Raw genomic sequence first — 24694 nt, forward strand, 5'->3', positions numbered from 1 at the left:
TCACGTAAAGCAGGACTTAGAAAAGCCAAATCAAGCATGTGGATCCCAAACCAAAACTAATATGGTGACAAAGAGAAAAATTTAAGAAGACTGATTAAAATCTCATTGAAAGGAATTTGATGTGCAATAAGTGCTAACTTCATTAAAATTTTACTGAATAATTATCTTAAAAGTAGCACGATCATGCTAATTCATCAGAAAAATGCTGTTGGATTTACTGGTTTAAGAAAATGTCATTTTGTTTACTTATTTTTAGAAATGATAGTAAAATTTACAGGTTATCCTATAAAGACATGTACTTTTTCTATTTTACAGAATTATTCGAGCATCCACAGCTGCCAATTGTTTCCCAAACAACAGATTTATTTTAAATTAACAATTTTTTTTTCCAGTCCGTTCATCCATCGCTAATTCTGATGGTCATGATTGTTGTGAAGCCTTTCTCAGGATACGTTTGCAGAACAGACTGGGGACGTCCATCACAGTGTTAAAACACACAAGATCCACTCTTACATTCACACCTAGCCAACAGTTTTTGGACTCTAGCTGGAAGCCAGAGTATTCACAGGGAATCTACGTAGACACCAGCACCATCATGCCATCAACATTTGCTTTATGATGAATGAAACATGTCTACGTTATCCTCAATGCTCACTTGCCCAGTGTCCTAATGTCTCACAGGTAGTGTAGACCGGTTGTGTTTGTGAAGACACTTGTAAAGTGCAGTAAAGGCACGTTCATACAAATGTGGGTTTGAGGTCATCTTTGAATACAACAGGGTGCTGGGAGCCATGGAAGCCACCGGTGTAGCCATCATACTCGCTGTCCGAGGAGTCTGAGGAGGAGTCTGTGGACAGAAGGAGGCCCCCCTGCAGGCAGGAGTCACAGTAAGGACGATGGTAGTAACAATAGTCCGTTGAGCTGCTGGAGTCTGAGTCCCAGTACCCACAGGAGTCTCTGTGGTGTCTTCTAAGCCGCCTATTCTCAACACCCACTTCCATACCCATTGGACTTGTGGGACCATGTTCTGCATGTAGTGGGACGGAACACCTGTGAGACCTCGCGCACTTTCTCCTCACTCGATGTCTTTGTCCTTCTTCTACTTCTTCGTTCTCCTGTTCTACTTCGAGGTCACCGGTTAGTAGCTGCTGTGGCATATCATCCCCACAATCTCCCTCAGAGGGAGGAGATGTTTTCCAGGTGGGCCTGCCTGATTGTTGGGCTTCACAGACATTCCTCATCTTCCCAGGATCTGGAAGATCTACCCCTAGGTAGAAACAAGGAGGTGAAACTCCTGTTCTTGAGGAGTGGAAGGGCGGTCGGCGCTTCCTCATTGCGTAGGGGGAGATGCTGGGATAATGGTCTTGAGTAGTTGGAAGACGGGTCCGAGGTGTGTGCGGGGTGGGTAGGGGGATTTGAGTAGAGTTTAGTTGAGAAGGCGTCCATGAAGCCTGGGTCGGAGAGCGGAGCATTCTTTCTAAAATGGCATCCACGCTCAGCTCCTGCAAAATCTCCTGCAATTGCTCGCTGCTAACAAATCCAGTCAGTCTGGCATTTGGTCTGATCTGGGTCACGATGCTACTCGGACTGCCTAAAGCTTCAACTTCACAAGGTTTTGATCCTTTAAAGGAATGTAACGAGGTGATGAAGTTAGTTGGAGATACATTTGGGGTAGGTCTCGTTAAGCCAGATGACTGGAGGGACACTGAGTCTTTTAGGTCCTCCTCTGTTATAGACTCTGATGGCTCAGCTTCTGTAGGGTGGGTTCTGGAGATGCGCATCTCAGTCAGATCCATGTGTTCATCCTCGGGGAGAGGAGACAAAGCAGCAGCAGGGTTGGTGAAGGTTGGAAGAGGAGAAGGAGGCTCAGAAGGTGATAGAACATTAGATGACATTGGTGAAAGAGAGAGGTGAGATCTTGACTTTCTGGGTTTGACATCTCTCTGAGCCAGACTAGATGGAAGTCCTTCAGCCTGAAGCTCTGTGGTCTGAGTGGAGGAGGAGTTGATGTTGGTAGCGGAGGAGTCCATCTCCTGATCCACATTGGGCTCACTGGATGACATGAGGCGTAGTAGTTTGTCTTTGGCATTGTTCACCTGTTCTTGCAGACTGTCAATCACAGCATTCTTCTGAAGATTGTTAAAAAAGAAAAGATCATCACAAAGTTGTACATTTTGTTTAAATAGTATTTTAAAAAATCTTCAATTTTATCATAAAATGCACCAAAACCACATCTTCCCTACTGCCAAAATACCAACTTTCACTTGCATTTAGCATCAAGCAACAAGACTTGTTTCCTAAGAACTTATCTGTGTGCTGCTCATAAAATTCAATCGAGATCCATTCATACCTTTTATGAGTCCAATGTTGCTATATATTGTAAACATTCATCTGGATCCAGAATATGTTCAATATTGACTAAAATGGCATAAATTATTCCCTAGGACATTATTCGCTTGCTCACAAAATGTTATTGAAGTTCATTAGGAAGAAACTTTTGAATTAAATGTTCCTGAACATATAAAACTTCTGAATCCTAGATCCAAAATTCAATTTAATTTGGTCTACTTATTCCCAAAATCACACCAAATGTCATCAAAAGGCTCTTTAGAGGTTGTAATTTTTAATGCTGGGCCTGTGAGGTTGTTATGGGGTCTAACATTTTGATACCACTCAGCTTTGCCATAGTGACACAAATGTGTCCAACATTTCATCAGTTTTTCTTTGGTAAATTTTGGAATATTGTCTTTTCTGCTGGATGGAAATGCATGCCAGAAATAATGTGAAAATATTCTCATATTTTCAATGTTCTTGATCTGTGCAGACAACAAGAAGAACAAAGTCAGAAGAGGCCTGACTAAACACAATCTCTTGAAGATACTCCAAGTCCATAAACCAGCACATACTGTTGTGCACGTTGTATTTTCCAGGTGCAGGCTAAAAAAACAGTGCTGTCAATGGGCACCTCGTTAAGGAGCTTCTTCATGGAGTTGTTTTCTCCCAGCAGGTAGTAGATTTCTTCCTGGCTGTACACTGAGGCCTGGCTCTTACTCGGACTGCTGAAATACTTCGCCATCTGACTGGGATTGCTCTGATCCTCCTCAAACTGGCGACACTGGAGCAGCTGGAGAACAGGTACATACTACATGTATACATTTGTGATATTTGTATGGAAGCCCACAGCGACCATAAATTGACATATTTCTTTCATTATTGCTTTTCCGAGATCATGAAAAATGTTCTTGTGATCACGAGAAAACAATACTTGTTTTCAACAGAATGGATTTGTTAGTACCTCAAGAAAGCACACTTTTGGTTTCACAACATGACAAAATAATTTTAGTCACTTGCAGACCTGGGCAAAGTTCATAAAGCAGACTAATCTTTTAGTCTACTAAACGTACTTAGTCGACTAAGGTTAGTCATCCAACATCAGCCGTCTAATCTCCATTTCACATCGACGACTAAACTTGTAGATTAGCCGTCTAACGTTAGTCATCAATTTTCATGGGCATAAGCGGCCTCGCGAGTGCCGTTGCTAAGAAACACCTCCAATGAGAGTTTTGTTTACTTCCAGGTTTCAAAATGAGCAAATATTTGCACAAAAACAATAAAGTTTATCAGCTTGAACATTAAATATCTTGTATTTGTGGTGTATTCAAATGAATATAGGTTGAAGAGGATTTGCAAATCATTGTATTCTGTTTTTATTTACATTTTACACAACTTCCCAACTTCAATGGAATTGCGGTTGTAGATGGCTACTATGGATCACTTGTCTTCCTGAGTGGTTGCCATCCAGGATCTGTTGCCCCTCCATAGTTTGGTGTCTGCACCATTTGAAAATCATACCAAATTTAAAAAATACTTCTGAAGTTATGCAACAACTTTGTGCATAACTTATGCAGTAGCAGAATTCCTATATGGTCTGAGTTCACATTTGGGAGTTTCCATCTTTGCATACTGCACATACAACCCCTGGCAAAAATTATGGAATCACCCTGTAAATTTTCATTCCCAAAACTAACACCTGCATCATATCAGATCTGCTCGTTAGTCTGCATCTAAAAAGGAGTGAACACACCTTGGAGAGCTGTTGCACCAAGTGGACTGACATGAATCATGGCTCCAACACGAGAGATGTCAATTGAAACAAAGGAGAGGATTATCAAACTCTTAAAAGAGAGTAAATCATCACGCAATGTTGCAAAAGATGTTGGTTGTTCACAGTCAGCTGTGTCTAAACTCTGGACCAAATACAAACAACATGGGAAGGTTGTTAAAGGCAAACATACTGGTAGACCAAGGAAGACATCAAAGTGTCAAGACAGAAAACTTAAAGCAATATGTCTCAAAAATCGAAAAATGTACAATAAAACAAATGAGGAACGAATGGGAGGAAACTGGAGTCAACGTCTGTGACCGAACTGTAAGAAACCGCCTAAAGGAAATGGGATTTACATACAGAAAAGCTAAACGAAAGGCATCATTAACACCTAAACAGAAAAAAACAAGGTTACAATGGGCTAAGGAAAAGCAATTGTGGACTGTGGATGACTGGATGAAAGTCATATTCAGTGATGAATCTCGAATCTGCATTGGGCAAGGTGATGATGCTGGAACTTTTGTTTGGTGCCTTTCCAATGAGATTTATAAAGATGACTGCCTGAAGAGAACATGTAAATTTCCACAGTCATTGATGATATGGGGCTGCATGTCAGGTAAAGGCACTGGGGAGATGGCTGTCATTACATCATCAATAAATGCACAAGTTTATGTTGATATTTTGGACAATTGAAAGGATGTTTGGGGATGATGAAATCATTTTTCAAGATGATAATGCATCTTGCCATAGAGCAAAAACTGCAAAAACATTCCTTGCAAAAAGACACATAGGGTCAATGTCATGGCATAGGGTCAATGTCAACGAGCAGATCTGATTTGATGCAGGTGTTAATTTGGGGGATGAAAATTTACAGGGTGATTCCATAATTTTTTCCTCAGAATTGAGTGATTCCATATTTTTTTCCTCTGCTTGGTCTAAAAAAGTAACAATCTTTGCCACAATCTTTTTTTCTTGATTTCTTATAGTGTTTCTTAAAGCCAGAAAGTTGCCATTTGAAATTACTTTAGTTTTGTGTCATGTCTGTGATCTGCTTTTTTTCTACAAAATTAAACAACTGAATGAAATATCCTCTGAGGCCGGTGATTCCATAATTTTTGCCAGGGGTTGTAAATGCATTTCCACTTCTGTGGCATACTGCATAATGAAATCTGTAGGCTAAAATAAACACCCAGAAGGCTACATATTCTATCAACCCAGGAAAGCAATATTTCTTTTCAGTATTGAGAAATTATTCCATTATTTGGGGAAAACAATAGAGAAAAATATGTTAATAAATACCTGCTCTTGACTTGACTATTGTTTATTGGAGAGACAGATGAAAAAGAAGTTTCGAGTGAGGTGCACACTGCAGTATTAGTTGAGTACCAGGATTATTTGACATGAGACCTTTTGACCAGGTGTGCGTTACAATATGTTGCTCACCGCGAAGATATTTCCTCCTTTCCACCGAAGAAACATTCCTTTGTCCTTACATAAGCCCACATCCAGCCACTTAAAGGGTCATAAACTTGTTGGCAAAGACCAAGTAGTGGTGTTGACTCACAAACATCTTATAAGTGAGTCACACTCTACTGATAGTCACAGCAAAAGTACACACGTACCGAACGTGTGGAGGCAAAACAGTCATAGACTTTATTAGTCTTGTTCTAACAGACGGATAGTTATATTCCTGTCTTGCTCCACTTTCGATCTGTCAGACTAGACTGTCTGTTTTTTGCATGCTGGTTGTCAGACGTTTGACTACGTCTTACCTCAGAACTGGGAATTTACTGGCTTACAGTCTCTGAGCACTTGAGCTAGCTAGCTAGAACATTGATAGCTCCATAACTGCTGATATATTGGTTTGCTCTCGTCTCAGACTTACTGTTGGATTCACTTTAACACATAAAAGGTTAATGTTGTTCACTATTTCTTCAAATTACAACTGTGTTAAAATATCTGAGAACAACCAACAACAGCAACTATTGCCACTGGAATTAGCATAGCTAGCTAGCTCTTTAGATTACCTCCTCTCTGAGATTAAAGAGCCTGATGTTTTCATCCTATAAAAGTATCATAAAATTGTAGATTTAACTAAGAACTAATAATAATGTTTAATGGTCTGTCAGAAACGGGGCACAATTATTTCTTCAAAAGTAGAAACAGTTGCTTTCCCTTACCAAAAAGTAGTATATGCAAGTATGTTTGAAGTATACTTCTAGTTTACTTTTTATATACTTATCAGTACTATTTTTTGGTAAGGGTTATTATTATATTGCATCCTAAAGGCCGTACTGAAAATGTCCAACACTAACAAGAAATTAAGGTTGAGTTTAGTCTGAATGCCAACTTCAGGGTGCATTTTCTTGACTTTATTGATGCTTTCTACTCAATATTTCTCTTGAATTAAATCATAAATATAACACAAAAGACAAAATAAATGCATGAAAGTTCAATCTAAACATATAAAGTACTCCTCTTTAGAGGTTTATGGCTGAACTACCACAGGTGGACTACAAAACAAAAGAGATGTTAGATGTACTTTAGGATATCAGTGAACAGGGCATAGAACCAAAGATCATTTGAGAATATCTGAAAGTCAGAACAACATGACCAGTAGAACCATGACACAAAGCGTACGTGTTTCAGATGATCTTCCTACCTGAGGCACAAATATCATACAGTTGGTAGCCAGTGTGCAGATGAAGATGGCTCCAGCCACGGTGCTGTAGACCAGATTGGGCCAGGCCTGCAGAAAGATGGACACAGGGACCGCCACGGCTGAGGACAAGGCGACCAAACTGACTGCTGTGATGATGGTTGGTGACTGGTTGACTGGAGGGTGGCTGACGTTGCTAGTCAACCCAGCCAGGTAGGTTCCATAAAGGAGAAGACAACCCTAAAGATAGCGGCAGGAGTACAAGTCAATATATTGGAGCAGGTAGTTGAAAAAAAATATACATTAAATATTCATTCACTGACTAGCACTAGTGATATCATAAAGAAAACCAGGTAAACATGATATTCTTTCTGAAGATAATTATTTAAACAGTTAATCATGAGTTCAAAAACATATCCTTCATTCAGGTGCGCTCGCTCTTACGAAAAACTAACCGTGTCACTTTGACATTGAAAGCATGACTGTACAGTGACGATAATGCTAGTTTACAAAACTGAACTCCAAAATTCAAAGAGAATAATTCAGTTTTGACATACAACTACCAAAATCTGACTGGTAATTCATAAAAAAGCAAGCAATGTGTAAAAGAAAAAAAGCTGCCTTTGTACAAGATGGCTGTGATTTCTGACACGGTAATCCGTGCATCTGGAAAATATTCACAGCACTTCACTTTTTGCATATGTTGTTATGTTACAGCCTTATTCCAAAATTGAGTAAATTCATTTTTTCCCCTCAAAATTCTACTCACAACATACCATAATGACAACATGAAAAAAGTTTTTTTTTTTTTTTTTTGCAAATTTATTAAAAAAAAAAAACTAATAAATCACGTGTACATAAGTATTCACACCATTTGCTTAATGCTTTGTTGATGCACCTTTGGCAGCAATTACAGTCTCAAGTGTTCTTGAATATGATGCCACAAGCTCGGTGCACCTATCTTTGGGCAGTTATATCCCATTCCTCTTTGCAGCACTTCTCAAGCTCCATCAGGCTGGATGGGGAGCCATTTTTAGATCTCTCCAAAAATGTTCAATCGGATTCTGGCCCATATGTTCACTGTCAGTGTTAATTTAACACTGGTGATTTTACTGTGTGGTTTCTTCCAAACATAATGCCTGGCATTCACGTCAAAGAGTTCAATCTTTGTCTCATGTAACCAAAGAATTTTGTTTCTCATGGTCTGAGAGTCTTTCAGGTGCCTTTTCGCAAACTCCAGGTGGGCTGCCATGTGCCTTTTACTAAGGAGTGGTTCCATCTGGTCACTCTACCATACAGGCCTGACTGGTGGATTGCTGCAGAGATGGTTGGACGGTTCTCCTCTCTCCACAGAGAAATTCTGGAGGTCTGACAGACTGACCATCAGGTTCTTGGTCACCTCCCTGACTAAGCCCCTTCTCCCTTAATCGCTCAGTTTAGACAGGCGGCCAACTCTAGGAAGAGTCCTGGTGGATCTCAACTTCTTCCATTTATGGATGATGGAGGCCACTGTGCTCATTGAGACCTTCAAAGCAGCAGAAATGTTTCTGTACTCTTCCCCAGATATGTGCCTTGAGACACTCCTGTCTTAGAGGTCTACAGACAATTATTTTGACTTCATGCTTAGTTTCTGTGTAGGCTCTCAGTTGTCCAGGTGGTTTCCATAGTAGAGAAGCCTGAATCTTCGACTGGACTGGGTTGCGTGACGTGAGGACGTTTCGCTTCAAATCACAGAAGCTTCAAATCACAGAAGCTTCCTCAGCTAAAATTCTTGCTCTGGTAGTCTGACTTCTGTCTTGACTCTTGTAGAGAAGAATAAACCAGAAGCCAACAACATGCTTAGTTCAACAGTGGGACCTTACATACAGACTGGTGTGTGTCTTTCCAAATCATGGCCAATCAACTAAATGTAACCCAGGTGGACTCCAATTAAGCTGTAGAAACATCTCAAGGCTCACCAGTGGAAACAGGATGCACCTGAGCTCAATTTTGAGCTTCATGGCAAAGACTGTGAATACTTATGCACATGTGATTTATTAGTTTTTTTTATTTTCTGATAAATTTGCAAAAATCTAAAAAAAAAAAAAAAAAAAAATCTTTTTTCACTTTGTCGTTATGGGGTATTGTGTGCAGACGTTTGAAGAAAAAAATAGTTTCATTCATTTTGGAATATGGCTTTAACATAAAATGTGGAAAAACTAAAGGGCTGTGAATACTTTCTGAATGCACTGTACATCCTGTCGTTCCACACAACATGCTAATGTGGACTGATTTTAGTGGTTTTGCCATTAAAATTGATGTATTTTGTCATCAGTGGAATTCAAATTTGTTTAAACTTGATATACACCCTAATAAGGTTTTGTATATCTAATTCGACAGTATATGCTGTCACCCACTATTAATTTATTTGTAAATATTGTGTGTATATTTGATTGGTTCTTCCATGAACATACCACACATTGGTTGTCCCTTGATATAAATTCCGACACTGCTTGTCAAAGGCAAACATATGAAAAAGATCATGGGCGGAGCCAAGACATTTTTAAAGATTCCATATTCAGAGAAAACAAAATCCCTTATGTATCTTTCACCCTTCTGATCTTGTGCTGATGTTAACATTCTTTCATGATTCTATACCTGTTTATTGAAAATATGATCCTTAGCTATCCAACAACTGGGCCTTGCTACGGTGTTAGTTTTATCATTACATTAGTAAAAATGAGCCTTACTTTCAACACAGTGATAATGATGATCCACAGGTCCGAATACACAGAGGAACAGGAGTCCAGCTGTGACAAAGAGTAGAACACGTCTTTCTCCAACACCTGGACCCACAGAAACAAAACATCAAGACATCCTCTGATCGATTAACGTCGGCTGAGAGTGTATAAACGATATGTAACCTTAACACAATTAGCTTGAGGAAAATTAAGCTTTGTACAAAATCATTTCATTAAATTTCATCATAAATACACTTTTTCTTTTCAAATCAAAGTAGCTGTCCATCTGCTTGTGAAAAACCACTTATTTGGGTAAATTCACAAGAACTGAAATTGCACACTATGGGAAATTAAACTCAAAAGGTTTTCCAACTTATGTTTAGAAACCTACAAAATCACCTTGACTACAGCCCCAACTGATCGTGAACACCTAATGGGGTCGGTCAGGTTCCAGGCAGTGAGAACCAGCATGTCCAACAGGATCAGCAGAGCCACCATACCCATCAGCTGGATGTCTGGGATGATCTGAACACAAACAGCCTTCATGACATGACGTGCGACAACACAATAAATGTGCTCATTTCATCTTTTCTGCAAGATTATATACATGGTGCAGGCACAGGATTATAATTCATATTTAATGTAAAAGATGAATGGATGAGAAAATAACATCTAAGGACATTAAAAGCATGCACTTTGAGAAAAAGGTCATGAACATTATATGTTGGAAAGATATGTGACCAGCAGGGGGCATACCACTCTTTTTCCAGGCACACGCTGCGTAAACACTCTGTACAGTCTCCACGTCTTCACCAAAATCGGGCCAAACACCAGAGTGGTGCCCACGCAAAGAGTCCACACTCGAGCCTATGGGATGACCACGGAAAAGATTTTAAAAAGTTCTAAAATTAATATCAAATTTCAGGGCTGTCAAAAATAATTATGTAAAAAGAAAATTGATTTTAGAAACAAAAAAATTAGAAATTAACAGAAAACTGGCTGTTTTCTGCTGTGTGTTAAAACATTACAGTACTGGTGATGATGTCATAGAACAGAGTCTGAGCTGCATTATAGCACTGTCCAGTAGGGGGTGGTAGTGATTTAACTGCACTAAAGGAAACTATGACTTTTTTTCAACTTTAGTCATATAAAAACATGGTTAACAATTAGGCCTTTGAGTATAAACTCTTTTTTAAAATTAGTGTGAACGGGGCAGATGTCCTGAAAGTTCAAAACTGAGTGTATGTTTAAAATACCAACAAAATATCGCTAACAACCTAGGTTTTAAATAACTAACACACTGAAAAAAGACAAACCTGAATTAATTAAGTTGTTTGAACTTAGGTTTGTAAGTTAGAGTTGATCTAACTTACGCAACAACAAAAGACCAGAGGGGGGAGGGTGCGCTGCTCCGTGTTGTGTGACACAGTGCAGTGCTGCTCTTACAGACAGAGAGTAGACTTTGATGAATCTGCGTGCGCAGCAGTCAGTGCGTGCAGGAGAGAAAAAAGCTTGAGTATCGATCTTTTTACGCAAGGATCATTCAATATCAATACCAGCGTTGGTATGGATATTATCGATATTAGGATCGATCCGCCCACCTCTAGTTTGTGCATTAATGTTTTAATGTCAAAAAGCGAACTTGTCTCTGGCGCTCACTTGTAGCACAGCTGTGGCTGCTCCACTTTGTGAGCGCGTTCGATCATCGACGGCAAACAGGAAGCCGCTGCTGTAGGTGAGGATGCTTCCAAAGAGGGTCAGAACATTCAGGTTGGGGCTGGACATCTTCACCATCCTGATAATAACAACAATAATAATAATATCAAATAAGCACGCACAGTTTAATCGCATTGGCTTTGCAGCTTGGTGCATTTGTGTTTGTCCAGACTTGTTGCTCTACCTGTTGTTTTTGAAGCAAAGTGTGAAGAGGAGGAAGCAGAATGCCAGAAGAATGCCGCAAGACAACAGCGTCCACACCACAGCACTGAGCACTGGGGACAGAGAGCGCCGCGGCAGCTCCACGGCCATCTGCACACAAACACATGCACACGCTTTTCACGGACATGTTGCACAGACAGTTTGGGTACAACAGCTGGAGGGTTCCACCGATAACAGGAAATCCAGATGTGAGCGGTGTGAAAAAAAAAAATCACAAAATGAGCATCTCAGTCAACAAGACTTTATTAAGGCAAAAAAAAAAAAAAAAAAAAAAAAACGACAAATGCAAAGTTACAAATCCAAGGAGGAGTTTTTTTTTTTTTTTTAAGTAACCACATAAGTAACATTAATTGCATTTGAGTTGGATCCACAAATAGAAAATGAGAAACAAGTAGGCTGTATTTTGTAAGTCAGGACATGCTGATAGTTATTTTTTTTTGGTTGTGAATCTTAATGCAAAGTTTGGTCCTCTCCTGAAACACAAACACCATTAAGATCTGGGGTCCATTCCTCCAAATAAAGGGATTGAACCTTTTTTTATTTTTATTTTTGAAATTTTAACATTGCAAAATTTGGTTTGCTGATGTTTTCTTTTGGGAGCCGTGGACTTGGTGCAAAATAGTTGTTTTTACCACGGGAGGTGATGGTCAAATGGTTAAGTGTCAGGTTTGTGACCAGAGGATTCTTGATTCAAACCCCAGCCAGACAACACAATCACTTGGGCAAGGTCTGTAATCCCCAAGTTACTCCCAGTGTGTAGTGAGCCCCTTGCATGGCTGCACCCTGAAACTGGTGTGTGAATGTGAGGCATCATTGTAAAGCGCTTTGAGCTTGTGAGTCAAATGGAAAAGTGCTGTATAAATGCAGTCCGTTTAGCATTTTAAGTCTGACTTGGCATTACAGGATATTAAAGGATTCTCTTCATTTAAATTACATTCTGTAGCCGGGCGGCACGGTGGATTAGTGGTTAGCACTGTTGCCTAACAGCAAGAAGGTCATGGGATCAATTCCCTCCTGGGGCCTTTCCGTGTGGAGTTTGCATGTTCTCCCTGTGTTTGCGTGGGTTCCCTCCAGGTCCTCCAGCTTCCTCCCACATCCAAAGACATACAAGTTAGGTGAATTGGAAACTTTAAATTGTCCGTAGGTGTGTGTGCGGAGTGTGAATGTGTTTGTTTGTCTGTATGTGGCCCTGTGACAGACTGGCGTCCTGTCCAGGGTGTACCCCGCCTCACGCCCTATGACTGCTGGGATGGGCAGGAGTTCCCCCCCGGTGACCCTTCATTGGAGTAAGCGGATGAAAATAAGTCATTGTAGCTGCAGTACAAGTTTCTGACAGTAGGTTGTGCACTTACACTTACAACCCCAATTCCAATGAAGTTGTGACGTTGTGTATAATGTAAATAAAAACAGAATACAGTGATTTGCAAATCCTCTTCAACCTATATTCAATTGAATACACCACAAAGACAAGATATTTAATGTTAAAACTGATAAACTTTGTTGTTTTTGTGCAAATATTTGCTCATTTTGAAATGGATGCCTGCAACACGTTTCAAAAAAGTTGGGACGGGGCAACAAAAGACTGGGAAAGTTGATGAATGCTCAAAGAACACCTAATTGGAAACAGGTGAGTGTCATGATTGGGTATAAAAGGAGCATCCCCAAAAAGCTCAGCCATTCACAAGCAAAGACGGGGTGAGGCTCACCACTTTGTGAACAACTGCATGAAAAAATATTTCAGCAGTTTAAGAACAATGTTTCTCAACGTTCAATTGCAAGGAAATTAGGGATTCCATCATCTACAGTCCATAATATAATAAGAAGATTCAGAGAATCTGGAGAACTTTCTACACGTAAGCGGCAAGGCCGAAAACCAACACTGAATGCCCGTGACCTTTAACCCTCAGGCGGCACTGCATTAAAATGCAACACATCATTGTGTAAAGGATCTTACTACGTGGGCTCAGGAACACTTCAGAAAACCATTGTCAGTTAACACAGTTTGTCGCTACATCTATAAGTGCAAGTTAAAACTCTTCCATGCAAAGTAAAAGCCATATATCAACAACATCCAGAAACACCACCACCTTCTCTCATTTGAAGCTCATTTGAATTGAACAGACACAAAGTGGAAAAGTGTGCTGTGGTCTGATGAGTCCACATTTCAAATTGTTTTTGGAAATCATGGACGTCGTGTCCTCTGGACAAAAGAGGAAAAAGACCATCCAGACTGTTACCAGCACAAAGTTCAAAAGCCAGCATCTGTGATGGTATGGGGGTGTGTTAGTGCCCATGGCATGGACAACTTACACATCTGTGATGGCACCAACAATACTGAAAGGTACATCCTTGTTTTGGAGCAACACATGCTGCCATCCAAGCAATGTCTTTTTCAGGGACGTCCCTGCTTATTTCAGCAAGACAATGCCAATCCACATTCTGCACGTGTTACAACAGCGTGGCTTCGTAGTAAAAGAGTGCGGGTACTAGACTGGCCTGCCTGCAGTCCAGACCCATCGCACATTGAAAATGTGAGCAACATTATGAAGCGCAAAATACAACAACAGAGAGCCCGGACTATTGAACAACTGAAGTCGTACATCAAGCAAGAATGGGAAAGAATTGCAATTACAAAGCTTCAACAATTAATGTCCTCAGTTCCCAAACGCTTATTGAGTGTTGTTAGAAGGAAAGGTGATGTAACACAGTGGTAAACATACCACTGTCCCAGCTTTTTTTAAAAGGTGTTGCAGGCATCCATTTCAAAATGAGCAAATATTTGCACAAAAACAATAAAGTTTATCAGTTTGATGTGTATTCAATTGAATATAGGTTGAAGAGGATTTGCAAATCAATGTATTCTGTTTTTATTTACATTTTACACAACGTCCCAACTTCAATGGAATTGGGGTTGTACATCAAGGTCCCACTTCACAACAACCGACGTACCTGCTAATGCCCATACAGACCTTGCACTGACTACAGCCTTTAGTTATGAAATTCCTAATTTTTCCATAATATATTACATAAGCAAACCAATTTTTTTCAATTAATACAATGCATCATAGTTCACTGCAAACTAGTCAGTTCATCCTCATTACATGCTCTTTTAAATTGATGCATTTCAACACAGTACCATTTATTGTCTACACAAGCTAGTCGGGATGGACATTCCTGAACTGTTCACCAGGTGTCAGTGTTCATAGGTGGCACCAGAGCATGGGATGTCTTCTTTTCGTACAGACTCTGAAACCATATTCTAAACATGGCTGTTTCAAAGTAGTCAAAGTCTCTTCAGCTTCTCCCTTGTTTTTCCACTCTGGGTCACCACAGCAGACCTGAGATGGATCTGCATGTTGATTTGGGACAAATTGTACACCAGATCCCTTTACTGATGCAACTCCACATTACGTGGAAAATGGGCAGGGGTGGCCTTGAACTGGAAACCTTCTGCATTGGAATGCTGCTAGTGTTTCAAGCTCACTAATTTGCAAGGAAAATGAAAGTTTTAGTCCCCGCCCACTGCCACACATTCCATTAATTCTATATTTGTGGCTTTACTTTGCTATGCTGTTGTATATGTCATCATAAATTGATATGGATGCACATTCCTGAATAGTCTAGCAGGTGCCAGTGTTCAAATGTGGCAACACAGCATGTGATGAGTTTTGTTTCATGTGGACTTTGGCTTTGACTTTGAAGGTGATTGTCTACACAAACTGGATGAAATGGACTATCCCACCCATCCACATTTTTATTTCCAAGCCCTACTCACCAGTGCATATAATTTCAAAGCCATTACCATCAACGTATTGAAAGAGCTTCAAACTTTATACATTTCACATTTCTACAAAAACTCCCGGAGAAAGACCTTTTACCAGTGGTAGGCACAGTTCCACTAATCTGCTAAACGCTAATTAGACAAGCTAACTTTTCTGTTGGCAGATTAGCTTTTCAGCTAACTTCAAAATCCACCAGTGGACCAATTAACTTCCGCTAAATTTAGTTTTGTTAACATTTTTTGCTGGCACAGTAAACCTTAAAATTATACATGTTAGATCTTGCGTGTTATATGTTTAGGTGTGACGAGCTGAGCTCAACTCTACCCCAGCACAAGAGGGCGGGCTACCAGACTGCTACAAAGGAAAAAAAAAAATACATTTAACATACAGTGCCCCAGATGTGTGGCAGGTGCCATCAAAGGCAAAGAAGATTTCACTTATGATTTTGATTTATAAACGAAACTAATTCCGGACAATTCATTGACATTAAGGTCAATTCTGTCATTTTTACAAAGTGAAAATATCACAAATATATTTTAGTTTTAAAGTAATGTGCTAATTTTGAAGGTTTGAGCATTAAAACTCACAGATACCAAAAGGCATTATGAGAAAATTAGCCTCCTGATCACTGGTTGCTTGGATTATTTATTTGTAAAAACCAACACACACGTTACTGTAATGTGTGTGTTGGTTTTTACAAATAAATGTGTATTTGTAAATATGTCATTTTTTTCATTTGAAAAAGCAAAAAAGCGATTTGCAAAACTGAAAATTCTGTTTGTTAAGAGTGATTCAGCGCAACGAATCATGGATGGATTTTGGTTCAAAATCCATAGAACACTGCCATCTACTGTATGGGAGTGTGAATAGCATCCAGCTGTCACATGGTTGCTAGTCGGTGCCAACACCTCAAATGTGTTCAGTTTAGCATTATAAAAGATAACTTTTCAGTTAGCGGATTAGCGGTCATTGAAGCTAACTTTTTGGTTAGCTGTGCCCGCCACTGCTTTTTATCATTGTCATTGTCATATCATTGTCAATAAGAATGCTATACTTTGACAGGGGAGATGATCAAAGGGGCTGAGTTAACTCCACTGTGGTTACGACGGGGGTTAAAGTACGGAAACAGTCTTTGGTTGAATGAGAATCCTGTGAATGAGTAGATATGAGAAGCAGAGTCCACATTATAAAAGGAAACCTGCCCACATTCCAGGTCCACGTACACCCCAACTCTCTGGGGCTTCTCGACCAGTGGCACAGGAATAGGGGGGCTGCTGAGGGCCCAGTAGTCCTTGCCATTTCTCATCCCCAGCGTCCAGTAACCACTTTCAGGATTAAGTATATTCCCTCCTTTTCTGCTGACAGATTCACGTCCAACTCCGATGTCCCACTCTGTCTTCCCCTTCACCTGGACCTCGTAGTAGAACCTACCAGAAGAGAAGCCCTCCCTTCCCAAAACACTGATACCAGGGTAGAACCTCTCTGGTTTGTCAGGGAGGTTCAGTGCCACATCGCCGTGGTAGACCTGCTTGTTGTTGTTGGACAGCACCAGTTTGGGATGCGCAGTATTGGGATTCAGAGTCACATCCACAGCAAACTGCCGAGCCCGCTTGAATTCTGCCTCACACAGCTTCTTCACCTCAACTTTCACTATCTCCTCCAGCTGGCGCGCTGCTCTCCTGACTGCTCTCCTTAAAGTGCCCACATACACAGCACCCTCCACACAGGTCTCAGACCAGTCTTTGATGTCTGGCAATTTGAAGAAAGTAGGAAACCTCTGGAGGAGGTAGAAGTGGTCTTCAGTTCGTGAAAATTGGTCCAGCTCAACACTCCTCTTCCTCAGATCATCAATCTCCTGCTCTAGTGCCACAACCATGGTGCTGGCCTTGCTTTCCACTTCCCTCAAACGCCCTTGAAGAACCTCCAACACCTCAGCTTGACCACTCTGGACCAAGTGAAGCAGTTTAGCAAAGATTTCTAGACTCTCCTCAATCTCCCTCTCTGTGTTTCTTCTGCTGAGCTGGATGTTTCGTCTGATGTCATCGATCTTCTGTAGCCGACCGCGGATCGTCTCTTGAATTTTGGCATTTAATTCTCCAATCTGAGCTTTCCTGGCTCTACCTTCAACCTCCAATGGGGCAGTGCAGTGAGTCTTATGTTCCTTCTTGGAGCAGATCTGGCAAACGTACTTCTGGTCAGTGTGACAGAAAACATCCAGGAGCTTCTCATGCTTCTTACACAACCTGTCTTGCATGTTCATCACAGGATTGATCAGGTGGTGTTTCCTGAAGGTGCCAAGAACGTGATGGGGTTCCAGGTGAGTCTCGCAGAAAGAGGCCAAACAATCCAGACAGGATTTAACAGCCTTAACAACTTTTCCAGTGCACACATCGCATGACACGCTCCCTTTATTGGTTGAACTTTGATCCACGTCAGCTGTTGTTGTTTCATTTTCAACTTTGAGCTCCACTGACTTCCTGTACTGAGAAGCTACCTCTGATATGAACGTGTTGACTTTGAGCTCAGGTCTCCTGTGGAACTTGTGCTTGCACACGGGGCACTGTGATGGTTTGGTGCTCTGCCAGTATCCGTGGATACAGTCCTTGCAGAAGTTATGCCCACAAGGAGTGGAGACTGGTTGGTAGAAGACATCCAGACAGATGGGGCAAAGAAGCTGTTCCTCCAACAGCAGACTGCTAGCTGTAGCCATACCTGGGAACACATCCAGGAAGAAAAAAAGGTTTGGATTTTTGTTTTTGGATCATGTAAAAGTGTATTTATCCAGTTGTGACCTTTATGTGGATGGAGGTTGTGTCCGACATTTATGGACAACTCTTAAAGTTGTGTATGGATTTCCATGAAGTTTGTAGGAGGACTTAATAGAAATTTGTGGCCAATTGGGATCTTAATCTGATTTGGGGGTCAATTTAAATCTTTGTTTACCAAAATTGAAGCAACTTTGACTTTTTCACATTACCAGCACACAAGATACTATTTTGTTGAATAGCATAATTATCTTGCACATGCGATAGATTTACAAGATAGCAGCATGTGTGAAAAGCACTTATCTCATAGGAACAAGTTATTATCCCATGTGCACAAGAGTCAACTTGATGGAAAACTATCACATGCAAGATAATTAAGAAGATAATCATTACACAGATTGGACAATAATTTGTTCCTATGTGTAATTACTTTTACTCACACTAGATGTTATCTTGCTACTACATATTCTAATGAATATGAGTATCTTGGATGTGTATGCAGACATTTTACATCAAGATAACTATTATGAACACTGGACAAGAAGAACCTGTTACTTTCGTGAAAAAGAGCTTATTATCTTATTCTACAAGATGAATATATTGCATTCAAATAATAGTTTTCAATCAAGATAATTGTATTATGCACACAGAATAATAACTTGTTCCCACATGATAACATCTTGTGAGTACAAGGTAATGCAGATTCTATGACATGTGGCATATGTTGCCCTGTAACATGATAACTAACTATGACAAATGGTGAAAACTATTTCTGTTTAAAATCCTATTAGCTCAAACAATAATTTGCATCACTTCTTGCCAAAATTGTAGCAACTTTAACTTTTGACCCCTGTACAAACTGAACTTGACCTTTGTCACCATTCTTGCTGTTTTTACACCATAACTCCAGAACATTCAGTTACAGATAGTCCAAACTATACCTATTTGGAATCTGTATGTTCAGACAAATAATGTGATATAGTTTTCAATACGATTGGAGCATTTTTAAATTTTGACCCCTGTGTAATTCCTGTGAATTCCTGGCTGCCTATTGAAAATTCAAGTGGTCATTCCGTTTTTTTTTTCAAAAGAGTAATGTCGTATTTGTGACAAATTTGGTGCCTGCATCGCCATTTGAAGGTTTCCTCTGTAAATATTCTGTTAAATTTCCAAAGTCTGTGCTGCTGCTTGATGAAATTGTTCACTGACCCGATCAGGACCGTGGGCCAGACATTTGAGACCCCTGCTCTATACCATCAGGATTAGGAACAGCTGTCCACCTACGCAAATAGCAACACATGTATGGCGTTACATGTCATATACAAATATTTAATTTTAGCTGAACTGTTTGCATGTGCATCAAGTACAGTAATAACTAGCAGAGGACTCAAAGAGCATACCTCTGCCTTGTCATTATTTATTTATGTTTGTTTGTTTGTTTGTTGGAAAAACTAATCTATCAGTAAAACACCATGCTTTATAATGTTAAAGGTCTCTACTCTATTTTTTATTTACTTGATCATGTTCTCTTTCTTTTTGAGGATTATTCCTTTCATCTCTTCTGTTTCTTAGATCCTGATTCATGATCTTTAATCCTGATCACTCATGTTTAGTTCTGATTGCTGCTCTGTGATCCTGATCCCTATCTTCATACGTCATCTTTTCTGATCTTTATTCATAGACCTGTGTTTCAGATCACAAAACTTTCATCCTGCTTTTTGATATTTGTTACTTAACTATGATCCCGATTTTTAAATATAATCACTTTTGATTCTGACCTGACTGCTGAAACCCAATAACTCATCTTAGTCATGTGATTAGATCCTTATTGCTGAACTTTGATCTTGCCCATGATCCTGATCCATCATTTTTACGGCTGGCCTATAATCCTGATTGCTGACTTTTAAATCTGATCGCTAATCTTAAATACTTTTCTCACATTCCGATTGCTGATATGTGATCCTGATTTATGACTTTTAAACCTGGTCATTCACCTTTAATTACTTTTGTTAGGCCCTGAATACTCACCTTTTAGCCCAACCTTTGATCCTGATTACTCATTTTAACCCTGGCCTATGATTCAGACTGTTGACTTTTCAATTTGATTTGATTTAATCCTATTCTTGTGATCGCGACCTTTGATCCTGATAATTCATCTTTAATCCTGGCCCTTTAATCCTGATTTCTGACCTGTAAAACTGATCAGTCACCTGGAATCCCTGTCCTTAGGCCCTGATTACTGAACTTTGATCCTGACATTTGATCTTAACCTTTGATTTTGATCTCTCATCTTTAATATTGAATCTTGAACCTGATTGCTGAACATTTAATCTGACCTTTAATTCTGACAATTCTTCTATGATCCAAACCTTTGAGCCTGCATGTTGACTGTTAAACCTGATCAATCACCTTTAGTCATGCCCACAGATCTTGATTACTGAACATGATCCTGATTTTTTATCCTGGTCACTCACCTTTAATTCTGTTCACTGACATTTGATCTTTGAACCATAGAGGTTGTGTTTTCATAACTATTTGTGTGTCTGTCAGGAATCAGAATCAAGGAGCTGATCCAAAATTTTGATTGCATAATAAATTAGCATTCCTAATTGCAGGATCAAAGGAATAGGATCAAAGGTAAAAGGCAGGATCAAAATTTTTCAACATTCTTTTTCTATATCCTGGGCCCTGGCTCTGTCTTTTTTATATTAACACAGCCCATTTTCAGCATTTGGAAGATGTTCAGGATTTGTCCATTTGTCATGTCTCTGCCTAAAATGTAATGTGTCCTAATCCAGGAGAGTCATGACCTTTTTAAATATTCCTGACTGCGAAGAGACGTGAAAAAAAAAAACAACTTCTTTCGAAAAGCGTTAGTCTCTGTGATGATATGAGCACTTTGAAAGCAATACATACAAAAATGACATTATGTAGAAATCAAACTGATAACTCACCTGGACTCTGTACCTGGTGTCACGTGGAGATGTCAGCAGACCGCAAGAGAAGCACGTCGTGTTTCCCAACACAGTGCAAAAGGCGCTACTATTTTTGTGTCTTCTTAGAAAGTCACGTTAGACTTGCAGCTGCCTGGTGCTGCTACTCGTCTTCTCTTAAAGGGAACCACGACAGAGATGATACTAAACACAGTCTCGCGGCTTCTTCGCTTGATTTAGGAGGGGATCAAGCGATAGGACTGCCCCCCATAGCACTCACATCCCAAACTAAACCAAAACAACAATCAGGATGTTCTCCAAAAAATGAAAACCTCAAACAAGATTTTCAAGATGACATTCAAAATATCCACCAAAACATGAAGTTGGGTTTTTATTAATGTGTGCTGCTATGATGCCTTTTAGGTCATTTCAATGAAAAATGGTAATTTCGCCATTTTGGACACCATGTTGCATTTGAAATTTGTCAATGAAATTATTTAGTAACAAATGTACTTTTCATGACCTAAAACTTTGATCTCACTGAATATTTTTTTTTTGTAAAATGAACCCTTTTACAAGTTGTTGAATGTGGGAGATTTTGTCGGCCATTTTGGATGCCATCTTGAATATCTGACATGAGGCCAGTTTTTATTATAGGCAGCGTTCACCCTGACTGTGTTTTTGAGATGGTCATCACTGGTGGATTTTCATGATTACACAGCAATTTTAATAAACAAATATCTAAACATTCTATTAAATGGCTTTAAACACTGTAATCTTTAGAAGTGCCCCAAGTGGAGGTGTTTAAGTGTCTCAAAATTTTGTTTACGAGTGCGGGTGAGTTGGAGCATGAGATCGATAGATGCATTGGGGCTGAGTCTGATTTGTTTTACAAGACTACCAGATTGCACATTAGTTAATAATAATAACTGGAGCACTATGTTAGTAGAGTGCAAACCTCTGCCAACACCCGTTTCCTATTCCACAAAATTTTACCTTGGAAAAAAATTTCAAGAAGTGGCTTTTCATAAGATAAATTTGATGTGATCAAATGTCAGGAGTATGTATTGAGTTCAGACACTTGAATCAAAGTTATTTTGTGGTGTTGTCAGTTTTTTTCCCCAACTGTTTCAGTTTCTAAATTCTTTTTCAGATACTTTTCACAGAACATTGGTCATCTTTGCTGTGTACAATTTGTCATTGCTTTTTGGCACTTGGTTTCTGACTGGTAACTGGAAGAAAATGAGAGTGATTGAGGCACTTTTGATTGAGATATAATGTAAAATATACATTAAATGGGGTTTTCACTGTTAAATTTAAATGGCCACAAAATCTGTAATCTGGATCAGATCTGGATCAAAGTTTGTCGGTTGATAAAGGATACCATCCTTCATAAGGCTCTCAAATATGAAAGAAAGTTGATCTTTTTTAACAGAGTTATGAATTTTTGACAATTTGTTCAATGTTAAAGATAGGGATTTTTCCAATTTTCCAAGAGTTTTCCAGACTGACCTTTGACCTATGACCTTGAAAATTTAATCAGTTCTTGCTTATCAGGATACGAATCTTCAGTAAAAAATTCATAATGATATGTGAAAAAGTGTGGGCTCCAGGCTGTTCACAAACACACAAACAAACAGAGGCAAAAACATAATCCCATAATAATCCCATAAAAATCCCAGTTTAACACAGAAAATACAGAAAAAGGCGTGATTTATATATGGATTTTTTTATCTTCAAGATGCATTTTTAACAGGTGCGACTTGTACAACGGAAAATACGGTAAATAAAATCAGGCAGCACAGAGGTGCTGTACGCAGTGGAAGTGTGTCAGGAGAGATTACCATGCTGAGGTTACATAGTCTGTGCAGTATGTGGAGAATCTCCTGCTGGTTGTCCCCTGAGTGCACGAGGCAGAGCGCAGAATCACAGTGAGAGCTGCAGTTCACCTCAGGCTCCATGACCCAGTCCGTTCACCTTCACATGCACATCCTGACGAGCAAAGACACTCAAATTAAACATGTTTCAGAGAGAAAATTACCTGCAACCTTTCAGAACATTAATGTTTAAAAGCTTAAGATTTCAGGAGCAGCCTGAGGCATTGCACCAGAAATACACTGCAAAAATCCAAAATCTACTATTCATTTGTAGTCTAAATCTAATCTGCACTTCTAATCTACACTGAAAAAAGTGAAACAGTGCACTTCATTCAAAGTACTTATTTACATTGGTCTAATGGAAAATTGTGGTTTCCAGTTTAAATCTGCTGGAATCACTTTACAAAATCATAAATATACATCGTGAGAAACAAAAAAAATTAGCTGTAACAAATTACATCAATTTTTTTTTAAGTTGATCCAAAGTAGCATTTTTTTCAGTGTATGTTCAGTATGATATAAAGACTTGTTTTTAGATAATAAGTGAAAAAGTCTTGGAAAACATCTTTTCAGTCATATTTATTTGCTTAAATTTTTTTGTTTGTTGTTGCGTTATTTGTAAAAGACGTGACACTTCCTACCACTAGTAAAATACAATTTTTTTTTTCAAAAATGTGTTTTTACTTGTTTCAAGAGAAAAAAAAACACCTTGTTTCTATGTTGTTTTTTATCTACAGTTGAAGAAGTGAAAATTCACTTGTTCTTAAAATTTCTTGAAATAATGTCTTGGAATTCAGTTGATACATTGGTAGATTTTTTTTTTTTTACACAAAATTGGGGTGTTTCAACTTGTAACACTTAAAAGAAAAGTTAAAAATCTAAAATTTATTTCATATTACGAAGCTTAAAAATCTTACGGTGAGTCAGTTAAGTGTAATTAGATGTTCAGATGAGAAATTAGACAAATACACTTGGTAAGATTTTACTTTTTATGCAGTAGAGGAAAAAAATAATAATAAAAATAATAAAATATAATAATAAAAATTCCATTTGCCAGCCGTAAAAGTTTCTGAAAACATGCCATTATCCAGATTTCTATTCAGATCTGAATGAGCAGGAGTACGAGCCACGGTGACATCATACTTTGAGTGAAGCCAAATGTTTGAACGCGCGCGCACACAACCATTCTTATCACAAAACATGTTGACTTTATCTCACAGTGATCGTGGCCACACTGTGGTGCTCTCACAGAAATGCCTGAGGAGCTTTGATAGGAGTATGGGATGATTTTGATCTTTACTGATATGAAACCAGCCAGAAGAAACATTACAGGTTGAGATCAACACAGCGGTGACTCAGGTTGGCCGAAAACAGCTGTTAAATCCGTCTCGCCTCAAAACAATGAGAAACCAGGACTCGACCCGGAAGTCTGTGCTGCTCCTTATCTTCAATTTCCGCCAGCATGACGACACTGAGGTCAACCCGCCGTTACAGATCAGACCCGGGGGGGGCAAACAAAACACGTGAACACGAGGTGAGGCCCTGAGGGAAAACGTAACGGCGTACTAAATCTGTTATTTACACACTCACTGCAATCCGTCAGCTTATTAAAATCATCCTGACAGAAGATATAAACTCTGAGTGTCAGCTGACGAGACTTGTCACTCGCGCCTCAGGATATTTTCAAAGTTGCTGCACCAACATGTTCCCTCCGTGAATTGTGCACCGTGGTATCACCCGAGTCTGATGGTTGTACAGACGCGGCCGTGACTCAGGCACAAGATGACAGTATGTAAGATCATGTGTTTCCACACACACACACACACACACACACACACACACACACACACACACACACACACACACACACACACACACACACACACACACACACACACACACACAGGTGTGTGTT

General features: G+C 39.5%; 2 protein-coding genes across 2 annotated transcripts in view; both read right to left on the minus strand.

Moving 5' to 3' along the window:
* Positions 1 to 357: 357 nt before the first annotated feature.
* gpr156 (G protein-coupled receptor 156) overlaps positions 358 to 24694 on the minus strand; it is a 33821-nt gene continuing 9484 nt past the window's right edge. The window contains exons 2-10 of the mRNA XM_034186604.1: positions 22747 to 22894; positions 11385 to 11512; positions 11144 to 11279; positions 10241 to 10351; positions 9884 to 10009; positions 9494 to 9589; positions 6768 to 7004; positions 2966 to 3124; positions 358 to 2129 (exon numbers count right to left, since the gene is read on the minus strand). Of these exons, the coding sequence (XP_034042495.1) occupies positions 738 to 2129; positions 2966 to 3124; positions 6768 to 7004; positions 9494 to 9589; positions 9884 to 10009; positions 10241 to 10351; positions 11144 to 11279; positions 11385 to 11512; positions 22747 to 22863 (2502 nt within the window). The 5' untranslated portion in view covers positions 22864 to 22894 and the 3' untranslated portion in view covers positions 358 to 737. The remainder of the gene's footprint in view (positions 2130 to 2965; positions 3125 to 6767; positions 7005 to 9493; positions 9590 to 9883; positions 10010 to 10240; positions 10352 to 11143; positions 11280 to 11384; positions 11513 to 22746; positions 22895 to 24694) is intronic.
* Positions 16237 to 21120, minus strand: LOC117524785 (E3 ubiquitin-protein ligase TRIM39-like). Its single transcript, XM_034186605.1, has 2 exons — positions 20924 to 21120; positions 16237 to 17916 (listed from the first exon to the last, which is right to left on the minus strand). The coding sequence occupies exon 2, from the start codon at positions 17912 to 17914 to the stop codon at positions 16253 to 16255; it is 1662 nt and encodes a 553-aa protein (XP_034042496.1). The 5' UTR covers positions 17915 to 17916; positions 20924 to 21120; the 3' UTR covers positions 16237 to 16252.

Source organism: Thalassophryne amazonica, chromosome 14 (genome assembly GCF_902500255.1).
Source record: "Thalassophryne amazonica chromosome 14, fThaAma1.1, whole genome shotgun sequence".
NCBI lineage: Eukaryota > Metazoa > Chordata > Actinopteri > Batrachoidiformes > Batrachoididae > Thalassophryne > Thalassophryne amazonica.